The 19,902-nt window shown below is 37.0% G+C and overlaps 1 protein-coding gene across 2 annotated transcripts in view; it reads right to left on the bottom strand.

The window, feature by feature from the left end:
• Window positions 1–18,799, bottom strand: part of LOC5574966 (neutral and basic amino acid transport protein rBAT) — a 29,840-nt gene extending 11,041 nt beyond the window's left edge. The window contains exons 1-2 of one of the 2 annotated variants that reach the window (XM_021842267.1): window positions 18,599–18,799; window positions 18,119–18,438 (exon numbers count right to left, since the gene is read on the bottom strand). In XM_021842267.1, the coding sequence (XP_021697959.1) occupies window positions 18,119–18,317 (199 nt within the window). In that variant the 5' untranslated portion in view covers window positions 18,318–18,438; window positions 18,599–18,799. The remainder of the gene's footprint in view (window positions 1–18,118; window positions 18,439–18,598) is intronic. The other variant, XM_001655387.2, reaches the window with a different exon arrangement.
• Between the last annotated feature and the right edge of the window lie 1,103 nt (window positions 18,800–19,902).

The following is a 19,902-nucleotide window of genomic DNA, read 5'->3' as shown; positions in this document are numbered from 1 at the left end:
ATCAGAAATCAACGGGAGCAGAAGAACCTCACAGGAATAGGGCGATATTCAAAACTGAAAAGGCAATAGATGGCTATTTTTCAATGGTAGTAAAAACGAAATCCTGAAGCAAAGAAAGCACCACGGAAGATGAACTAAACACAACAAGTTATGTATTCACTTTACACTTGATTTCTAATCACTACTTTTTTGATTCAGTTTCCTAATTGCGAGCAATTTACGATTTTCATTATTTTCCATACGTTTTGACAGCTCTCCGACTACCATTCTTCCATGCGCTTGTGTTGAAAGTTTGAGAAATTTGAGAATCCAGCGTAGCGCGATCAGTGAGAGGAATACAAACATCAGTGTCGCCGCTCGGCGACCGGTAAGAGAAACTGAATGTTCGAAAGGTTGTTGTCTGCAATTTTTGCCGCTGGCGCCAACTGTTAGTGGTTATGAACGAAATAAACAGTCGTTACCCTATTAGGAATTTGCAAGCATTCATGAAATGGGTGAGATCCTTCCGAAATAGATAGATTATAATTTAATTTAACTAGCTATGTAGAAACTTCAAGCATATTGATGCGTTTAAGGGGATAAATAATTGCTGTGTAACGGGTACGGTATCAATTTCTTTTCGTTTCAGAGAGCGAGCAATGGCGCTATAGCTAAGGCTTTTTCAGCCAGGACATGAGGAGGAAATACCTGTGTCCCATCCCTGGAAAGAAGCAAAAAAGGAGTGTGCATTAACATTCTTAGCAAAGCCACTTCCAACGATTTCCCTCACCTCCCCTTAAAAGACACGGTTGGTACGGTTGTCCCCGTTTCTTCTCTCATAAAATTGAAAAACTTTCGTCTATCACGTTATTCATACGTGAATAATCTGATCGCCGTAATTTTCTTGATTATCTTCAAACCCAAGTCTGCACAGTGGGCCTGGCCATTTCAATATTTGTAACATATTGACGATATGCTGCAAATATTAATATCGACAAGAAAATACTGGAATAATTTCCGGCATTTGCAGGATGCTTTTCATATTGGCTGTGCAAGCGCTTAGAATAGAATTAAAATAGAATTAGAATAATCGTGAAATTCAAGAAATATTTATAAAAACAAATCTAATCATCAGTGTTGGGTTAGTAACTCGGACTTGTTTATCGTTCACATGATTTTTTATCACATTCTTTTCTTTTCTTTTCTCGAAAGTTAGTTGATCCATTACTGTTGGGTCACTGTAAGTGAGTGGAATAGGTGAGATTCCAAACCTTATTGCGGTGTGTCTGCACATGGAAAGTGAAAGTGATATCTGTGGCTCGTGTGTAGGTTTTGCTGAGGTACACAGAACTTCTGTCTCCACGATATTTGATAGAATAATTGGTACCGTAAAACGGGGTAACGTTGGTCAGTGAGATAACGTTAATCGGAATGGCCTTCGTCTTTAGAAGTTCGAACCAATATTTTTGGAAGAAACATTTTTAATATATGGTGCTTCTCTTTTCTATATTCATGAGTTTATGAAAATTAAAATATTTGCAATTTGCAAAGTTTTGTTCATGTGTAACTTTTTAAAACTATGATTTCTATGATTAATATTCATTATAATATAATATTAAGTAAATATACTAAAGATTTGATCCGTTTGATCCTTGAGACACGCAAAAATGTAATTTTTGTTCCACTGCGTAATTATTCGCCGAATCGAAGTAAAACGGTTACCGTGTACTCGGTAAAGCTTGCAGAAGTTGGGAGATTTTCTAGCAGAAGCAAATATAACTTCTTCCAGAAACTGGGAAAGCTTTGCTTCTTACAGAGGTTTAAATTTTCAACTTTTTTTCAAGTTGGGAGAGATTTGCATCTTTCAGAAGCTGGAAAATCTTCTTTCAGAAGTTGATAAAACTTCTTTCAGAAGTCGATAAAGCTTCGTCCAGAAGCTGATAAAAAGGTTTTTTAGAAGGTGTAAAGCAGTGGTTCCCAACCTTTTCGAAGCTGAAGTTCTAAACACATCTCGCGACCCTCTTCAATTGGAAATCGGACCCTTCAAATGAAATCGACGTTTATGGAAAACTGTCTTACATCTCATAATTCCAAGAGTCTGATGAAGAGCTTCCATAAAGGATCTTGACCAAATCAGGACAGGTAGCGAATCAGATGTTAGTGACTTGGTCACTATTTTCGACCTGGTCACTAAATAGTCACTTTTTGTAACAAAAAGTCACTAAAGTCAGTTTTACAGAAAAAAATGTTACTAAAGTCACTATTTTCGCGATCGGATGATAAATCAACGATAATCTGGATTAGCTTATTAAACTTGACTAGCAGGACAGTAAAGTTTACTGTTTTTTATCATATCCTAACATTTTTTTTCAATCACGATATCAAAGTGTTTAGAAAAGAAGGGACTCTTTGCAAAATTTCTGAAAGAATTCAGTTGAATATTGGCCAAACATTTCAAACAGAATGTATGAAATTCATGTATTGGATTTTGTGATAAAAGTTCTTGTTAAATTTTGAAATTTGAAATGTCGGCCTAATTCATGATAGACTTGCTGAGTTTATTCAAATGAAATTTCAGGATCTTTAGTGATACGAATGTGTTGGATACTTTAAATACTGTGTTATAAAATGTATAAAATTATTCCCTAATAACTATGGCACCTGATTCAGTTTTTCTCGAGTTCATCAAAAATAGATAAAGCGAGTAGTGTTTGTTCTTTCGCCCTTGACGCTTGCTCCTGCGGGGCCGGGCGATGAGGGCAGGATCGAACATGTCGCGCGTCGATTGTTAGAAGTGAAAAAGTGCGCGGTCTGTTAGTAGTGTTTGATCTTTAGCCGAGCAAACGAGTGAATCTGAAAGTGAATTGTTGCTGCTCAGCCAAGGATGGCGGATCAATTGGTGAGCTCGTTTCATGCTACTATTACTAATCTATAAAATATGTATAACTGCACATTCATTCGTTACAACGGTGGGACGTGAATTTAATCTTTCGACAAACTATGAATGGCTCGTCATTGTGAGTGTCGACGTGAACTCTGATTCATGAATTATTTATTTTCAAAACACCCCTTTCTTTTTACCTTTATTTTTGTAATTGAAAAAAAAAAATTTGAATGGTTCGACATTACAAGTGTAGACTTGCGAAAGGTTCACCCCAAGTAACAACATTAGTTTAATGATTCTCTTCAGAATTTTTACAAGAACAAATTATAAAACTCAAGAATAAATCGATTCATTCTGCAAAACCAGAATAAAAACATCATGAAAATCTCATAATGCCGATCTGGCCCACGCTTCAGTAGGTTTTCAAGACTATTTCTTGAGATTCTCTTAAATGTTGATACTCTTGTGACCGAAAACTTATCATCGATTATGAGAGAACCATAAAACTATGATGAGAATACCTCTAAGTGTATTGATCTTATGATAATCTGTTTTAAAAATACATGTAGGTAATAACAAATCAAAATCATTTTTGTGCGTTGAATTTGTATTTTATTGAGATGGGGGATGAATATGACTTCAACAAAAAATAAATAAATCCATTGAAACGTAATTATTATCTTCACGCAAATTAATTCATTGCTAGAAAATCAAATGCTCTACACAAATTTAAGCTGCCATTCTCGGTATATCGTTATTATCCTGCATGATACTATCGAAAAATAAAATGCGCCACGCTCATGTTGCAAAACAGCTCATAAGTTCAAAAAATATAATACAGGATTTTTCATTTTGAAACATACATTTCTGCATTTTTCCAACATGGCCTCCAACTCAATCATGTATACGCCATATTTCATTGATGTTTTCGAATAAGTGCAGCATAAGACACTATCAAATACACTACATCTTGTACAAATCCAATGCAGTTTATAGAAGGTTTTTTAGATTCATGAACACTTCGGTGGAGAACGGTTGATCTTGATCCAATCTTATATAAAACTCAGAGGATTCATACAGGAGTAATAGTTTGACATTTGTTTATTTACATCACCAATCGTTTGGAAAGTGTTTTTTTTTCAATCAGATGTCTTTTGGAATAGCGATTGAAATCATTTCGGAACTTTAACGAATATTGAATGTAATAAAGCGACAGATGTTTCAAGTAAGTACCGATAAATTATTTCTAATTAATGAACACGATGGTGCTGTTTTATATTTTGAGTTGGTGACAGTATGCTGGCAATATAAGGTATCATTTTTTCACCTTCCTCATACATCAGTTTTTTGGCCGTTTGTATTACTTTTTACAGTTAACATTACATTAAATTTAATTAAAACAAACTAAACAATGTTGAAATATGGAAATATTGTCAAAAACATGATCATAAATTAGAGCTACAACTTGTTATTCAGTATTTAAGAAGGGATTATGATTTTTGTTGAAGAACAATAAGTGTCAAGGGTGATTCAAGAATTAGTTTAGAAAATATATTGAGTTTTACTGTGACCAGCATAAATAGTCCACAATACAATTCAATGTGCTTTATTGAAGGATTTTTGGAGAGCCTTATAAAACTCACTTCTAGATCAAATATTCTTATAAAATCAATGGTTTTATAGAGTTCACTTCAAGTGTTTGTGTAAATGATTTAAAGATAATGAACTTGAGGAGATTACTTCAACTTATGAAATGATGCTATAAAACTGCAAATATTGATCGCGCTATCATAAAACCCCGATAAAAATTGAACAAATCTAAATAGAATCGGAGTTGTTACTTGGGACTTTATTTAACAAACTTTGGATGGTTCGCCACTGTGACGGCATAAAAGTGTTGGGAATGTTACATTTAGGTATTTGTTCAACAAAGTTTGAATGGTTCGTCACCTCAAGTGTCGGCACTTGAGAAAATAGAAATTGTTCATATCAAATGAAAATATTATATTTACATATAAGCATGTTTATATCTCACAAATAATTATTTATCATGGTCTAATCGCTTATCAAAGTGAATCCTGTGACCCAACGATCCTCCCCATTAACAAACATCCCTCCCAGTATCCTTTGTGGAGATGCAGAGGAAAACACGGTTTCCAAATAGCAAAGGTTACACACTAACATTCCTCCCCTCACCTGACTGCAAGGACGTGGCCGGCGCCGTTATTGACCATGTATAAATAGAGGCACTGAATTATGCACACTGAAAAAGATTATGGCCAATCTCAGCCGAACTTCTAGTCGATTCTTTGTGCATTTTCACTGACTTCGGTCAATCACGGAATAGCAACCATTGATATGTGTAGTCAGTCTAAGCTAAGGTAAGCTAAGTTCATCAAAAATAGATAAAGCTCCTAAAATAACTTTTGAAAAAAGGGTTGACTTTTACATAAATTCTTTCTGGATTTTTTTTTCCTCTTGTACTTCAGAATTGTCGATTATTTCAGGAATTCCACAAAAACATCCAGTTCATCTACAATTTTTGTAAGGATTTCGCTAAAAAAATCTTCCTGATTTACCATCATAAATTTACTTCTGAACTTTTCCTAATTTTTCCAAGAAATGCATTAAGTGTAGGCTTGTAAATATTCTTGATTATAAGAACCATAGTTTCGTTCCTGAACTTTCAAGTCGATCTTATATATATATATATCATGAAGACACTATTCTGATATTTTTAGTTACTAAAGTCACTATAAGTTAACTGGCTGACTACTACCAGCTCTGCAAAATGCATCCATGCAGGGTGAGGTCAAGAATATCATCGGAACCTCCATGATTCAATCTGACTAGACATTTCTGGATCAAGTTGTGTTGAACTCGATTGTAAGAAGCACTTATATGCAGGACATATTGTTGCAAACCATAAGTCCAATGGCTTCCAGAAAACTCCTTACAAAAGAAAATCAAAAGCAACAAAAATGTGTCTCCCCACTTGGGGACATCTCGATAGAAAATTCCACCAGCAACTCGTCAAATATATTCCCAGATGTTAATTGAAGGTATCCCCAAGGATTTACTTAAAGAGTCCGTGAAGATATCGGCAGAAACTTTTAAAAGATATTGTTAGGTATCCAGCAAGCAATGCCACTGGAAGCTGTTGTAAATATTGCAAAAAACTTGCTTATCAGCTTCATGGGAGCTAATTATCGACCGTGTAATGAATTCTATAGAAATTTCACAAGGAACTCTCTGCAAACTGCCAGATACACAATAAATATCGTCGTAGGAATCTTCAAAAGATAACTGCTACAGATACTCAACAGAAATTCATGCTCAAACTGTAAAGAATTAGGAAGTGTGCTTAAAGCTTATCATAGCTAACATTATCTCATTGGTATTGTCTCAATTTTTGTAGATTTAGAAAGGGGTTTCATTTTGAAAATATTTGAAATTTCGAAAATCTGCAACTCGATTATAATACAGTTAAAAGATTCTTCATTTTTCAAATGTTTTGAAACCCCCCGAGAAGTCGTCACGGCCTCCTAGGGGTCCGAGGACCACCGGTTGCGAACCCCTGGTGTAAAGCCTCCTCCAGATACTGATGAAAGTTCCTTCCAGAAGCTGATAAAAAAGAAGGAAAAAGTTCTTCCCAAAGCAAGATTTCAGAAGCTGGAATTATTTTAAAAAACTGAATAGTTTTTACCAGTACATGGACAAGTTTCTTTCAGAAGCTGGAAATGTTTTTCCTCGTAGCTGTAAGCTGTAAGAACTTTCACCAGAAGCTGGGTTTCTACTTGGAAACTGAAAAGCTGTTAGGGTAGATTGCCAATTATTGCACACCACTCTATTATTGCACACTTGCCAATATTCGGGGAATACTATCCTGATGGCAATGAATTGCATTTCAGTTATCAACAGTTTGTTTCTCGTGTAAAAGCTCAAAATCATGCACTCAAAGCGAAATTAAACTATCGTGTGCTGCGCTATTCAATTGGCACCCAAATCGTTATGTACCTAATGAATTAAATATTTTGCTTCTACCGAAGTCAAATCAAAATGGATTTTATTGTTTCTTCAACGAAAATGGAGATCTATGTTATGGCTAATGCGAGGAGAACTTATTGGAAAAACATGGGTTTTCTTTGTAAATATTAAAGCGTTCAATAATGGGCGCACCACCAGCAGTTGTAGGGCTGTTAAATATCATGAATTTCACGTGACTTTGACATTTGAATATTGTTAATATCATCGCTCCTAGTGGAAAAAGTCATCGGAAAATGTTTTCCCGGTGACCTTTTCCAAATTACTATTGGTTGCCAATATTTGCTGATGTAATATTTTGCATGCCAATGTGCTATAAGCATTTTAATTTTTCCAAAATTTTGACATTTATTGACCATTGCACGAATTTTTAGATTCTAATGCAATTGTTCATTGGCTAGATACAATTTACACACTCACTAAAACCAGTAGGCGTGTGCTTAAAGAGCTATGACGTTTCAAACCTGATCAAAGTAATAAGATAGATTTTATCAAAACTTGTTTATTTTCGCGGACATTTTCACTTTAGCATGTTTTTTTTGGAAATGTATTAAGCTCATATTTAATCGCAATGTGATTCGTATTGATATTGGTTAATACTGGGCATGGCGTACCATTGGTACCTCGCGTATTTGCAGGAATTAAATAGACCCCTTCATGTGGTCCTTAGTCTTCTGCCCTTCAGCTCGTATCCTTACCTCCGCGCGGTTATGGCCGAGCTACGAGCAACCTTAGGGAAGATCTGGTAGTCAACTCCGGTGGGAACTTTGGTCGTATGCTGACAGGGATGGGGGAAGACTTTGCATCTCCAATCTGGAGCGTCTGACCACCATGTTAGGAGAGGCTCAAAAAAGCGTATGTTCCCCATGTCTTAGCATTCTCCCGGCGGCGTTTCTGGCTAAGTTCATTTTGCATTTCGAATCTTGACGATGATGACTAAAACAAAATATGAGAGTAAGTAATCACTTAAAACACATCGAAATGCAAACGAAACACTTACCACTATAGCGATCATCAACCCAATAAAAAAACAAAACAAAGACGGAAAACATTGGTATCTTAGCAGCTGTCAACTGTTATGCAGGTGTATGTGTGAGGTGAGAAAATATTCACTGTGCAAAAATTTTCTGCACAGTAGTCTAATAAGGTGCAAAATGCTCAATAACAGCACTAATTTATTGCGATTTTGAGGTGGGATGTTGACGTTTGATGACGAATGGAGTAAACGCCGCGGGGTATGAAATGCCAATTGTAACAGAACATAAACAAAACTGACAGAACAAAATGCAATTTTGCACTCCTACTGGCTTTTTCTTTGATAAAATCATTATTTCATCGAATTATCATGCAAACTCATCGTAATTCGTCAAATTTATTGATTAGAATGTTGCATCATGCCGTCTTCAATTACACAGCGTAACAAAAATGACTTTTTTGCGTGTCTCAAGGATCAAATTATGTGCCCAATTATGGGATTGCTGAATCTGAAGCCATTTCCAGAAATGTTCCAGCACGTCACAATTTTTAGCTACAGGTCGCCAAAGTACACCCGATTCTGTTTTTGCACGGGGGATGCGTACCGTGCAAAAAAAGTTTTCAGTTCAAAATTTCAAAAACCGTGCAAAAAAAGTAACACCAATTCTCGACGTTTCATGCAAAAATAAGGTTTTGGTAAAAAATTTTGTATGGAAACTTTTTTTGCACGGCCGTGTAAAAAAAATCCGTGCAAAAACAGAATCGGGTGTAATATAAAACACTGGTTTCAATGATGTTTACATAAAATTTAAAGTATAATTCATCAAACTTTTTTGTGATGTAATTCACCATGCAAGCTATTTTAACTTAAACTTTCATTTGAGATTTAATTTGGTTGAAATTACACGATTAAATTTAGATTAAACCGATTTTTTCAACATCCTTGCTGTCTCCATACAAAATTCTTCATTTCTCTTATATGGTAACATACAATACTTTTTTAAACCATCGAAAAATAACATGTCCGCATCGAAAGTATTATAAACTTTGTTGCTATGTATTATTATACACATAAAGTTTGAATTCTGTGGCAATTAAAGCAATTAAATTGCCTAACAAGCTGGCAAACTTGCATGCAAGTTGGCTAAAATAGTCAGTTTTTGCATTTTCAACAGCCAATATCTTAAAAACTAGATGTGCTATGATATTTTTGAAAACGGCAATGGATTTAGCAACCCTTCATTGAGTGAATAGCGGTATTCTGGTGCTTTAAACAAAAACGTGTTCCGCAGTGTTACACTGGTGAGTCAACATTACGCAAAAAGCAAATTTAAAGATGTGTGCAATTATTGGGCTCAAAGTGTGCTATAATAGGATGCGGATGGTTTCGAAGTGTGCAACAATTGGGTTTTGGCAAGGGTTTATAAATGTGGAAAAAAGTCAATCAAATCGATTAAAAATCACAACAATCGATGAAAAATCTGATTGCCGAATATATTTTCTAGTTTTGAGCGAAATTTATAAGTTCAAGGGATTCTGAGATATTTGACAGCTTTATTACTGACGCTGCTTCCTTAACCGTGCAATAATTGGCAGTTTACCCTATCTATTGAAATAAAAAAAACCTAGGGAGTCGATGCCTGTTATGGACCCTTTGTGTATTATGTACTTCCACAGAAAAACATAGAATTAACAGTCAAAGCTACTTTATTCCTTTAAAAATCCACTGTGGAAACTTCAATTGCATTGTTAGGCAGCAGTTTCATGCAAAATATTTAGTCTGAGGTGTATACATACAGATATTTGAACAGTTTTGTCAATAAAACCTCACAAGAGGATCCATTACTAGCAATTCCAGGTGGGTTCGTAGTAGGCACGTCGGCAGCGAACCAGATTATCATTCCCATTGATTGTGGAAGGTCCACAATAGGAAACGTCTGGGAGGGAGAAACCGATACAAAATTTCTGTACGTCATAGTGAGCCGAGATTCCGCTGTCACGAACTGCCACTGTGAGCCCGGATCTCAAACATTGGACTAACATGGAAAAAGCTAGCGTAACTGATTAAAACAAATTTTCGCATTTTATCAAAAGTGACAAAAATCGAATGAAAATCAATTCATGCATATAATGTAAGTAATGTCACGCAAGCACCTTTCAATCTGATTGAATATAAAGCATTGAAAAACGTAATGTTTTACTTATTCAAATGAAAATGAATATTTAGTGCATAGAAAACTGTGGCCCTTTTTCATGTTTGCCAGGAAAGATCAAAGGTACACAACGAAAGAAAACTAGCGATTGTGAAAATCGCTAGTTTTCTTTCTTTGTGTGCCTTCGATCTTTCCTGCCTTGATTGTTGTTGGCAAGCTGGAGTTATCTTGCAGTTCAAGAAAATGTTGTTTTATATTTCGTTTGTAGTATCTGTGCCTCCCTCCCAGGGAAATGTCATAGGGATGGTACACAAGTTATGTCACGCTAAATTTGAACTTTTCTGAGACCACCCCCCCCCCCCCCCCTGTCACGTTTTTTGTATGAGTCCTCCAAAATTTTTGTAAGGTTTGTCACGCTTGGCTCGGAGCATGACGTAATTTGTGCATGACCCCTTATTTACAAACTTTCCTGTTATGGACACAGGTGGAGTCCATAATAAGTTTAAGGACAATAGTATTCCAAATGCCACTGGAAAAATCGAATGATGTTGTATGTTTTAAAGGCATACTATTGTGTCGCCAGCACTAAATTGAAGTTCGGAAGTCCAGACTTCCGACTTCCGAACTTACTTCCGAAGTTTTTTGACATTTGGATTTGGTCAGTTACGTTATGATGAGAATGAACTTGTTTTGGCTAGCTGAAAAGGGAAGTAAAGTACGATAACAGTGCGCCGCCAACAGGCCTTCGGATAAAACGGAATCTATAAGAAAAACAGTGAAAGCAGGTGTTTGAGAAACTAAGTGGTGGAAGGAGGGAATGGCTGGTGGACCTTTACCGCCGTGAACCTGTCATGTTCCTGGAAAAGCCATGGCAAAAGTTCCACGGAAGATTTTATTAGTGTGTCATCCTGCACGATGTTTTTGTTTTGATTTACTAGCTGCAGTGTTGCGAAATCATATGATTTGAACAAAAAAAAGTATCGGAAGTAAGCAAAGTTGCCAGTTTGCCAGCGACCTCCCGACAATTTTTGTCTAAATGCACAATATGAAGCAAAGACATGTGGCACTTGTTGTTAGGCTGCACAAAACATATATTCGTCTGAAACTACTAGCACTGAAACTCTATTTCAAATTACATTCACCAGATTGAGTCAACGGATTGAGAGGATCCAACAGCCGATAGCTTGATAATAATTTGCCGAACCTATGGTAAACTGTTATCGTGAAAGTTTAACTTTTTTCAGAAGCTGGGAAAGCTTTGCATCTTTCGGAAGCTGGCATAGCTTCTTCCAGGAAGTGATAAAGCTTCTTCCAAGAGCTGATGAACGATTTTTCCAATAGCTGATGAATTTTTTTTTCAGAAACTGTTAAGAAAGTAAGAGAAACTTCTTTTTAAAGCAAGACTTTTCCTCGAAGCTGTAAGCTGTAACAGCTAAGCTGGACTTCTCCTAGAAATTGAAAAGCTATAATCAGAACTTGAACAACTTTCTTCCAGACACTGAGCAAGCTTCTTCCAGAACCTTGGAAACTTGTCAAGTCTGGAATCTAACTACCGCCTAGGGTTATCCATGAGTATAGGACTTTGGATCAACAGGCGTAATCCAGTAATTGAAGATTAACTAACAAGGTTCAAACTCACGCAGGTCTACTCTGTTTCACCGCAAAAAAAAAAAATAAAATCGCGATTACTCGATATTTTTGCACCATTTTTACACAAGTTCTCAAAATACTCTTCTAGTTTAAGAATCAGTTTCGATACAATTCATTGGTGATCTGGTTTTAAAGATATTCCAATGTTACTTGGGGTACCGACATTCTCCATATACAAAATGTCTTTGGCGACCATATTGTAATACATCAATACATAAAAAAATAGAATGTGTACCATACAATGCCACGTAATAAGGAGTTATCCTAAAAATATTACAAATCGGTTCAATATTCTTAGTGAAATCTGAAATTTACGATATGAAGTTTTTTGAAGTTTTGAAGATCTTTATTTGGCCAGCCTGGTACCAGAAAGATGGCTTTACATACTCACTTGCATATTCTTATCAATGCATTGTTCCGAAGAGTGAACATCCGGATATGATAAAAATTCTGTAGCCTGAGATATTTATGTGAATTAAGGTTACGCGTCGGTTCCCTAAGGAATTTTTGAATGTCTCCGGATCCAGATGACCAATTATCAATATCGGCACATATTCTGAAACTAGAAGAGTTTTTTGAAAGCTTGTAAAAAAAATGGTACAAAAATACCTAAAACCAGAAAAGCTATTGCGATTTTTTTCCGTAATTGAAAAGTGATGTTACAAGTCGAGGGGTTAAAGGCCTTCAGATCTACAACCAGAGCCAATGATCTATCAAACAGTAATGAATAAGGTTCATATCAAATCATGTTTGATTTGATCTATCTTCCCCATATTTGAGCCCAACGGCTGTTTAGGGTTATTCAAGAAATCTATTGAGAACAGGCTTTCAGATCTAAACCTACAACCAAAATTCTGTCGGGTGAAAATGAACAAGACTAAAAAAATGGTCTACCAAATTTCGAATAATACGCTTGTAAGCATAACGAATAGTCTTTTAAAAGTAAATTTACACTTTGAAACATCTATGAAGTCCTATGAATATAGGCCTTCAGATCTACAAGCTTGACCAGTGATCTCTCGGAGGTTAATCAATCGGATTAACACTTACAAAAACTCAAAACAATATTTGCGTCTAATTAAAACACCTTTGAGTCTATCTTAAAACACTTTATGCAAAAACTCTATTAAGAGTGGGTCTTCTGATATACAATCGTAACAAGTTGTCTCCCAGGTATTAATACATGTGGTTTATACACAAGGGGTTTCAAGGAATACATAAAATGAAAAACTCCAGTTCAACGCTTATTCAAATTTGACCAAAACAACCGTACATGACTTCAGACAAAAAAAAAACAAACTTTTGATAAATGACCAATTAACTCTAAGCTTCAATTTAAACTCAATAGATTCTATTTGTTAGATGCATGTAGAGTTTGAACTTTCTCCATTAAATTTCGTGAAATTACTGATTACGCTTGTAGCTCTAAAGACTCATATTCGAGGAAGTTCACGGATAACCTAAAAGCGTATGTTTAAAACAGAACCTTTTGGTAGAGTGGTTCAAAAAATCGTTTTTGCTCCACACCGCTCATTCGATTCTTGATCAAATTTTGAATGTCCTCCCAAAAGTTGAGCTCATTTGGATGAAAATTGAGACTGCACAAGCCCTTCAAAGTTTATATGGGAATTACTATGATAAAAGCAACCAATTCATTCAATCGCTCATAGTGTCTGCCCATGTGCTCTTGGGGATTAGAACCACAGAGAACAGACATGGAGGCTCGAACAAAAATTCATCTGAATCATGTGTAAAGGTTCGAATCAAACATCAGCGCCGCCAACGCAGACAGCCCGACATACAAACTCGTTTCGACAACACGATGTCACTAGTGAACATCAAAATGCATTAGCACACAAAGCAACGCTAGCGACAAGTGGCAATTTTTGCTATTGACACTAGCGCCAAAGTGTAAAAAGCGGCAAATTTGTAGCGTTCTCAATTTGACGACAGCGCCGCGTAACAGGAGCATAACGACATACTTTGAAATGACCAGTACAATGCTTTACACACGCTGACGAGAAAAGATGAACGTCTGTTCTCTGTGTTAGAACTACGTTGATACTGTGAGATACATTCATCAGCTACAACTTTGTCGAAGACCGTTTTCAAATCACAATTCGATCTAGAATCGAATGAGCGGTGTAGAGCAAAAACGATATTTTAAACCACTCTAATGAGTATAGGCACAGAGAACAGTCGTTCATCTTTTCTCGTCAGCGTGTGTAAAGCATTGTACTGGTGATTTCAAAGTATGTCGTTATGCTCCTGTTATGCAGCGCTGTCGTCAGATTGAGAACGCTACAAATTTGCCGCTTTTTACACTTTGGCGCTAGTGTCGATATCAAAAAAATGGCACTTGTCGCTAGCGTTGCTTTGTGTGCTAATGCATTTTGACGTTCACTAGTGACATCGTGTTGTCGAAATGAGTTTGTATGTCGGGTAGGGCAATTCAAATTTTTAAAAATGTTTGAAAATCCAATCTCCCATATGCTTCTTACCATCCTTACCATAAAAATAGTTTTCTGTGAAATTTTCAGCTTTCTAGGTGGTGATTTAATGGTGGCCCAAGGACAATATAGGTTTATATGGAAATTACTATGGAGAAATTTAGAGAAATGTTCCAAACACTCTTGTACTGCAATGTAAGTAGAAACTTATCATCCCATATTGAAAACTCATTCTTCAAACCTTAATGAAGGATGTTGCTGAAGAAACAAATCCCTTTTGAGCTAATTTTGTTTGGGATTTTTGTACATGTTTGCAGGGCTATAATCCCATATTAAGCTAAATAATAGCAAACAAACTCATGGATATCTCTTCTGCTATCCTTCGGATTGAATTTCTCTCTTCAGCAAATTTCTTCATTATGGTTTGAAGAACGAGTTTTCAATAAGGGATAATAAGTTTGTATTAATATTACAGATCTATCGTGTTTGGAACATATCTCAAAATTTCTCCATAGTAATTTCCATACAAACCTATATTGTCTTTGGGCCACCATTAAATCACCACCTAGAAAGCTGAAAATTTCACAGAACACTATTTTTATGGTAAAGATAGTAAGGAGCATATGGGAGATTGGATTTTCAAGCATTTTTAATTTTTGAACCGCCCTAATGTCGGGCTGTCTGCGTTGGCGGCGCTGATGGTTGATTCGAATCTTTACACACGGTTTAGATGGAATTTTGTTTGAGCCTCCATGTCTGTTCTCTGTGCTAGGGTGGTAGAATGCCTGTTCGCATTGGAATTCTTGAATAACTCTTAACACCCATTGGACTCAAAAATTGACAGAACCTGGAAACCTTCGAGAGATCACTGGTTACGATGGTAGATTCGAAGGCTTATATTCAGAGGAGTAATTGAGTAGTCGAAAACACCACCATCTAGAAAACCAAGTTAAATTAGAATAAAACTGACACGGCTTCGCATAAACTATGCCACACCAACTCATTTCAAGTCTATTTGATGTAATTTCAAGAAATTGTATATTAACTGAATTCCTTGGGTAAGAATTCAATTTACGTAAATTCTTCACCCAATCTCTTAGCTAAGTGTATGTTTCAGTGTATATTTATACAGTATTGCTCTTACCGTACAAATTTGAGATATTTCCGTTGCACTCGGGAATCGACACAGCTGTAGACTGAAACGGAGTTAACCAGAGTACTGGTAACTTGTTTTTCGTAGCAGCTGTACAGATGCGTAGATATATGCTTCAGGCAGGGAGAAAGATTTATGATGAAGGAGATAAACGTGTAAAGAGATGTGCAATTTTAACATAAGGCAGTGTGACGAACAATCTTTTTCAAGATATGTTAAAAAAAACTTTCATAGTCTAATAAAAGACGAAATTGTCGTATGTTTTTTTTTCAAAATGGCAGACCGAATTTCTTTATATCTGCGAGCGCTAATATTGACAATTTCAATTGGTAAGGATGACATTATCGAACTATTAGAAACTAATCGACTTATCTTTATCTTATCTCTGATTTGAAATCGGTTGAGTATTCATGAATTTATTGCCAACATACTTTTTATTAGTAAATTGAGGTAACGTATGGAGAAAACTACGTTCAGCTAACTAGTTATAGTTTTAGATGGGGGAACTTACGTATTATCGGCCGATTTGTTCTCTTCGTCATGGGGGGTTTTTATCGACTAAAACTTCTGAAATTGGGCAGTAAGATGCACTTATATGGTAAAAGTATTGGTGCATAATTTGAGCCCAATATGTTTTAGAAAACCACCCAAGACGAAGAGAACAAAGCTGCCGAAAATACAACAAGTCACCCTAAATACGGTGTTCTACGACTGTTTCATAAATATAATTTTAAAGAGAATGGTGCTGAAAGGATCAAGTTCAACAAAACATTGGTCCATTCAACTGTAATGAAACCAAAATTGCATTGCATGTACGTCAAGGAGCACCCTTTGGAATCTACAATTGAAGCACTGAGCTTCAATTCGACTGTTATAAAGCATTAAGCAAATAAGCGCCTGCTGCGATCGGCTCGGAAAACAAATGACTAACTCAACTGTTCACAATCCACTGAAACATTAAATTTAAGAAATGGACAATCCCAAACCTCTGTGTATCGCATCGCATCGTTTTATCTTTAACGCGATGCAAATATATGGCTTAAGGCTTACCCAACATGGGAAACCCCTCTGGTCCATGCATTCGTTGGAATTCAGTATTTACGGAAGCACTTTTGCCTTCATTTACAATCATTTACAACGGTTAGCTCGTCTGCATTCTAGCTCTTCTACGTTACATACACACAATCACTGTGCAAGTAATCAGCTACGCTTCTATCACGTAACTGATAAGCGAGCGCTTTGTCAGAGAGCTAAATACTTAACCACGTAGAGCTAGCTACATCACAAACAACAATATTTAACAAATGCCAACCATGGAGCAGAGTCATTGTGTGTCCGCGAAAAAGCTACGCACATCGGCCGCCTGAGAACGCCATCGTCGTCCTTCGAGCAAATTTAACCACAACTCGTCGTTTAAACACATTAGCCATGTCCATGGGCATAGCAATAGGCGGGGGGCAGGGGGCGTTGAATAAGCAATTTAATCATTGTTTGTATGAATCATTGAATAATGATTAATAATTCATTAAACATTACACATTAATCAAATTTTAATCCCAAATTTTTAATGAAATTAACGATTAATCTTTGTCCAAACTGGTGGTTCTCGCGTAAAATATGTAAAGCTACTTTTCAGGTTGCCAAGATGGAAACCGTAGCTACGCCCATGGCCAGTCTAAGCCTTTCGTCGATGATGGAGTAACAGCCTGTAGCGCTAGCTATTTTCCAATATCATTCGTCGCAGCAATCGCGAGGTTATGTACCTATCTACCGTTCGCGAAAAAGTACCGCTAAATGCGGACCCCCAGCGCTCTGAACGTATTGCCACATTTAAAAATGTGCTCTATTTTTATATGTGTGGAGATAAAGAGGACGTCAGCAATATAGGGTCGATGTACCAATAGCCGCATAGCTAAGAACAAATATTCATATAAAATCGAAAAATAACGCTTGCGTCATTATTTTTACATCATCTGAAAGCTTTTTATCTTGGTTTTGTGGGAAAAATATGAAAACTGCGAAAATTCATATGTTTGCATTTATTATCGCTTGTGTCACTATAGGAACACATGTGCCTATAGTAGCACTATTTCTAATTTCTGTTCCTATAGTAGCACTAGCATCACGGCGTTGGCAAAATACTAATCAAAACCGTATTTTTACAAAGCTTTTATATTTTTCCTTCAAAGTGTGGATCAAAAGCTTTCGTTTGATGTGAAAAAAGTACTTAATTTGTTAATTATTTCGTATAATAAAAAATAGTTTCTCTCAGTAGTGCTACTATAGGAACAATAGGTTAACTATAGGCGCAAGGGAGCTCAAATTTTAAGCAAAACTAATTATTTCGATCATTTTTTGAACAAAATCAAGCTGTGTATTAATGGTACTTAGATAAATAGCTCCTGACCTTCATGTCAAAAAATATTTTGAAAAGATTCATAGCAAAACGGCCGTAAAAAGCCACTAGTGCGACTATAGGGGACTGTCCACTAAGGGAACACTGACCCTACGCACAGAACGATATCTTCGCAGCAGGCCACATTAAAAATGAGTGCCGTTTTCGGCTGGTAAAGAATGCACTTTCTTGCATCAGTCCCATAGCAACCATTGGTTATGTTTCGGGTTTCGCAAGCTTGGATTGATTTGGAGTGCGGGCTTTCCAGCGCAAACGCCCACTTGGAATGACGTCGAACTTGAACTTGATTTCGTCATCCATATTGGATTTTTTCTCTCACTTCGCAACTCATGGTTGGCTCCATATTGACACCCTTTTTCGATCGATATAATTAGATACTGGAAGTGCAACCCATTTAACTAGGAGATAACCTACCGTTCCCGTCAGTATTCGCTGTGACCGGTACCTGTGCCGTCGATGCTGGTGCGTTGACCCGTTGCTCGAGTTCTGCCTCGGAGAGCTTCTTGTACGACTCCTTGGTGTCGTGGTCCTGCTTGTCTTTGTCCGCTGCGGCAGACTGTAGTCTGGCCGCTTCGATAGCTAGCTTCGCACTGTTCCTGTTCGTTTCATCCATATCGGTGCTCGGGGCGGATTTCGGCTCGTACGCCTACTATTCCGACAGGCAACAAATACCTAGATATCAAGCGCGTCTATCGTATTTCTATTCGCGCGTTTGAAGCAAGTAGGGGCAATACCTATACCGATAGAGGCAAAAAGCGAGAAAATCGTTAGTGATGTATGTTACCTATACGCCATATTAGATATCGATTCGTCGAGTCGCGGTCCCGGTGGTGGGGAATTTCTTTAATTAGTAGTTTCTGCCTTCAATTGTATGGGTACGGGACTTCTCCTCACCTTGCTGAACACTTCGGGGATCGTCAATCACCTCTCAGTAGCGAAGATGTGCTTCTTCGATCAACTCAGCGGGACTCCGTTTCAAATTTTTTTCACCACGTCCTCCAAGTGGATCGATTCTGATAAAGGACAGCTTCTTCCGATTAAGATCAACCGCAGATACTCGAGCAACTGTGCTCCGGTCAAGGGCCAAAGGACGAATGATGCTGAACTCAAACTCGAACTCGCTCGCAAGCGATAAGAAGAAGCTGCGTAATGCGCAATGATGGTCATTCATTCTTCCAAAATTGGGAAGATGAACCTCTCTGTGCTCCGCACAGGCCCTGCATGTGCAGTCGCTTGAACGAAGGAATGCACCCTCTTCCACGCTTTGTCCCTTGTTGCATGCGTGCTTCCTTTCCTACAGTTCGGCGTTTCGTTGAGGCGAAACAGGTCAGATCAAAGGAGGCCACAGTCGGACTAACGAAACGGCAGCTGCAAGTCCTATCGCTCTTTGCGTATTTCGTTTTGAATACCTTCCTGCGCCTACTGCGTTTCGTTCAACTTTTGCCAACGTAATCAAGAACGAGAATGAAAGTTTTATGACGCTCGGTGAAGAAGAGCGGCGTAATGCTCCGTTACATTTTAGTCATTATTCTGAATGAATGTTTCGTGCATTCTGGCGGATGAATTAGTCATTGGCTTCGAGTTCTACTTGGGGGTTGTTCAATCATGCTAAAATAGGGTTTCCTAGCTAACCCTCGATTGTACATGGCCAAAAACTATCGATTCAATGCAAAATAAATTTAGCCTTAGAGTATGTAAATTTAAAAGACAATTCTATAGATATTTTAACAATGCATGTTGTGAAATTAAAGTGTTTGGATTTTACAATCAAGCTTTCATTCCAAACACTGTCGAATGGTTTTTCTATGTCTAGAAGAGTGAGAGCAGATGTGCTGGAACGAATCAAATTTGTTACACGTAAAAGTTGATGAGTGGTCAAATGTCGAAGTCGGAATTCGAATTGTTCATTGGCAAAAATAGCATTTTCGTTGATGAGGACCATCATTCTATTCAAAATGAACTTTTCAAAAAGTTTAGTGATAGAGGAAAGCAAGCTGATTAGACGATAGCTAGAAGCTTCTGTAGGATTTTTGTTCGATTTTAAAATTGGTGCAACCTGGGCATTTTTCCATTTGTCTGGAAAATATGCCAACTGAAAACATTTGTTAAATATATCAACCAAATGCTACTCTCTGGAAGTTTCATGATGAGGATGTAGAAAATTCCATCATCGCCTGGAGCTTTCATATTTTTGAATT

This window comes from Aedes aegypti, chromosome 1, assembly GCF_002204515.2.
Source record: "Aedes aegypti strain LVP_AGWG chromosome 1, AaegL5.0 Primary Assembly, whole genome shotgun sequence".
Lineage (NCBI taxonomy): Eukaryota > Metazoa > Arthropoda > Insecta > Diptera > Culicidae > Aedes > Aedes aegypti.
Note: the sequence above shows the minus strand (reverse complement) of the source record. Positions and strands in the feature narration are given on the sequence as shown.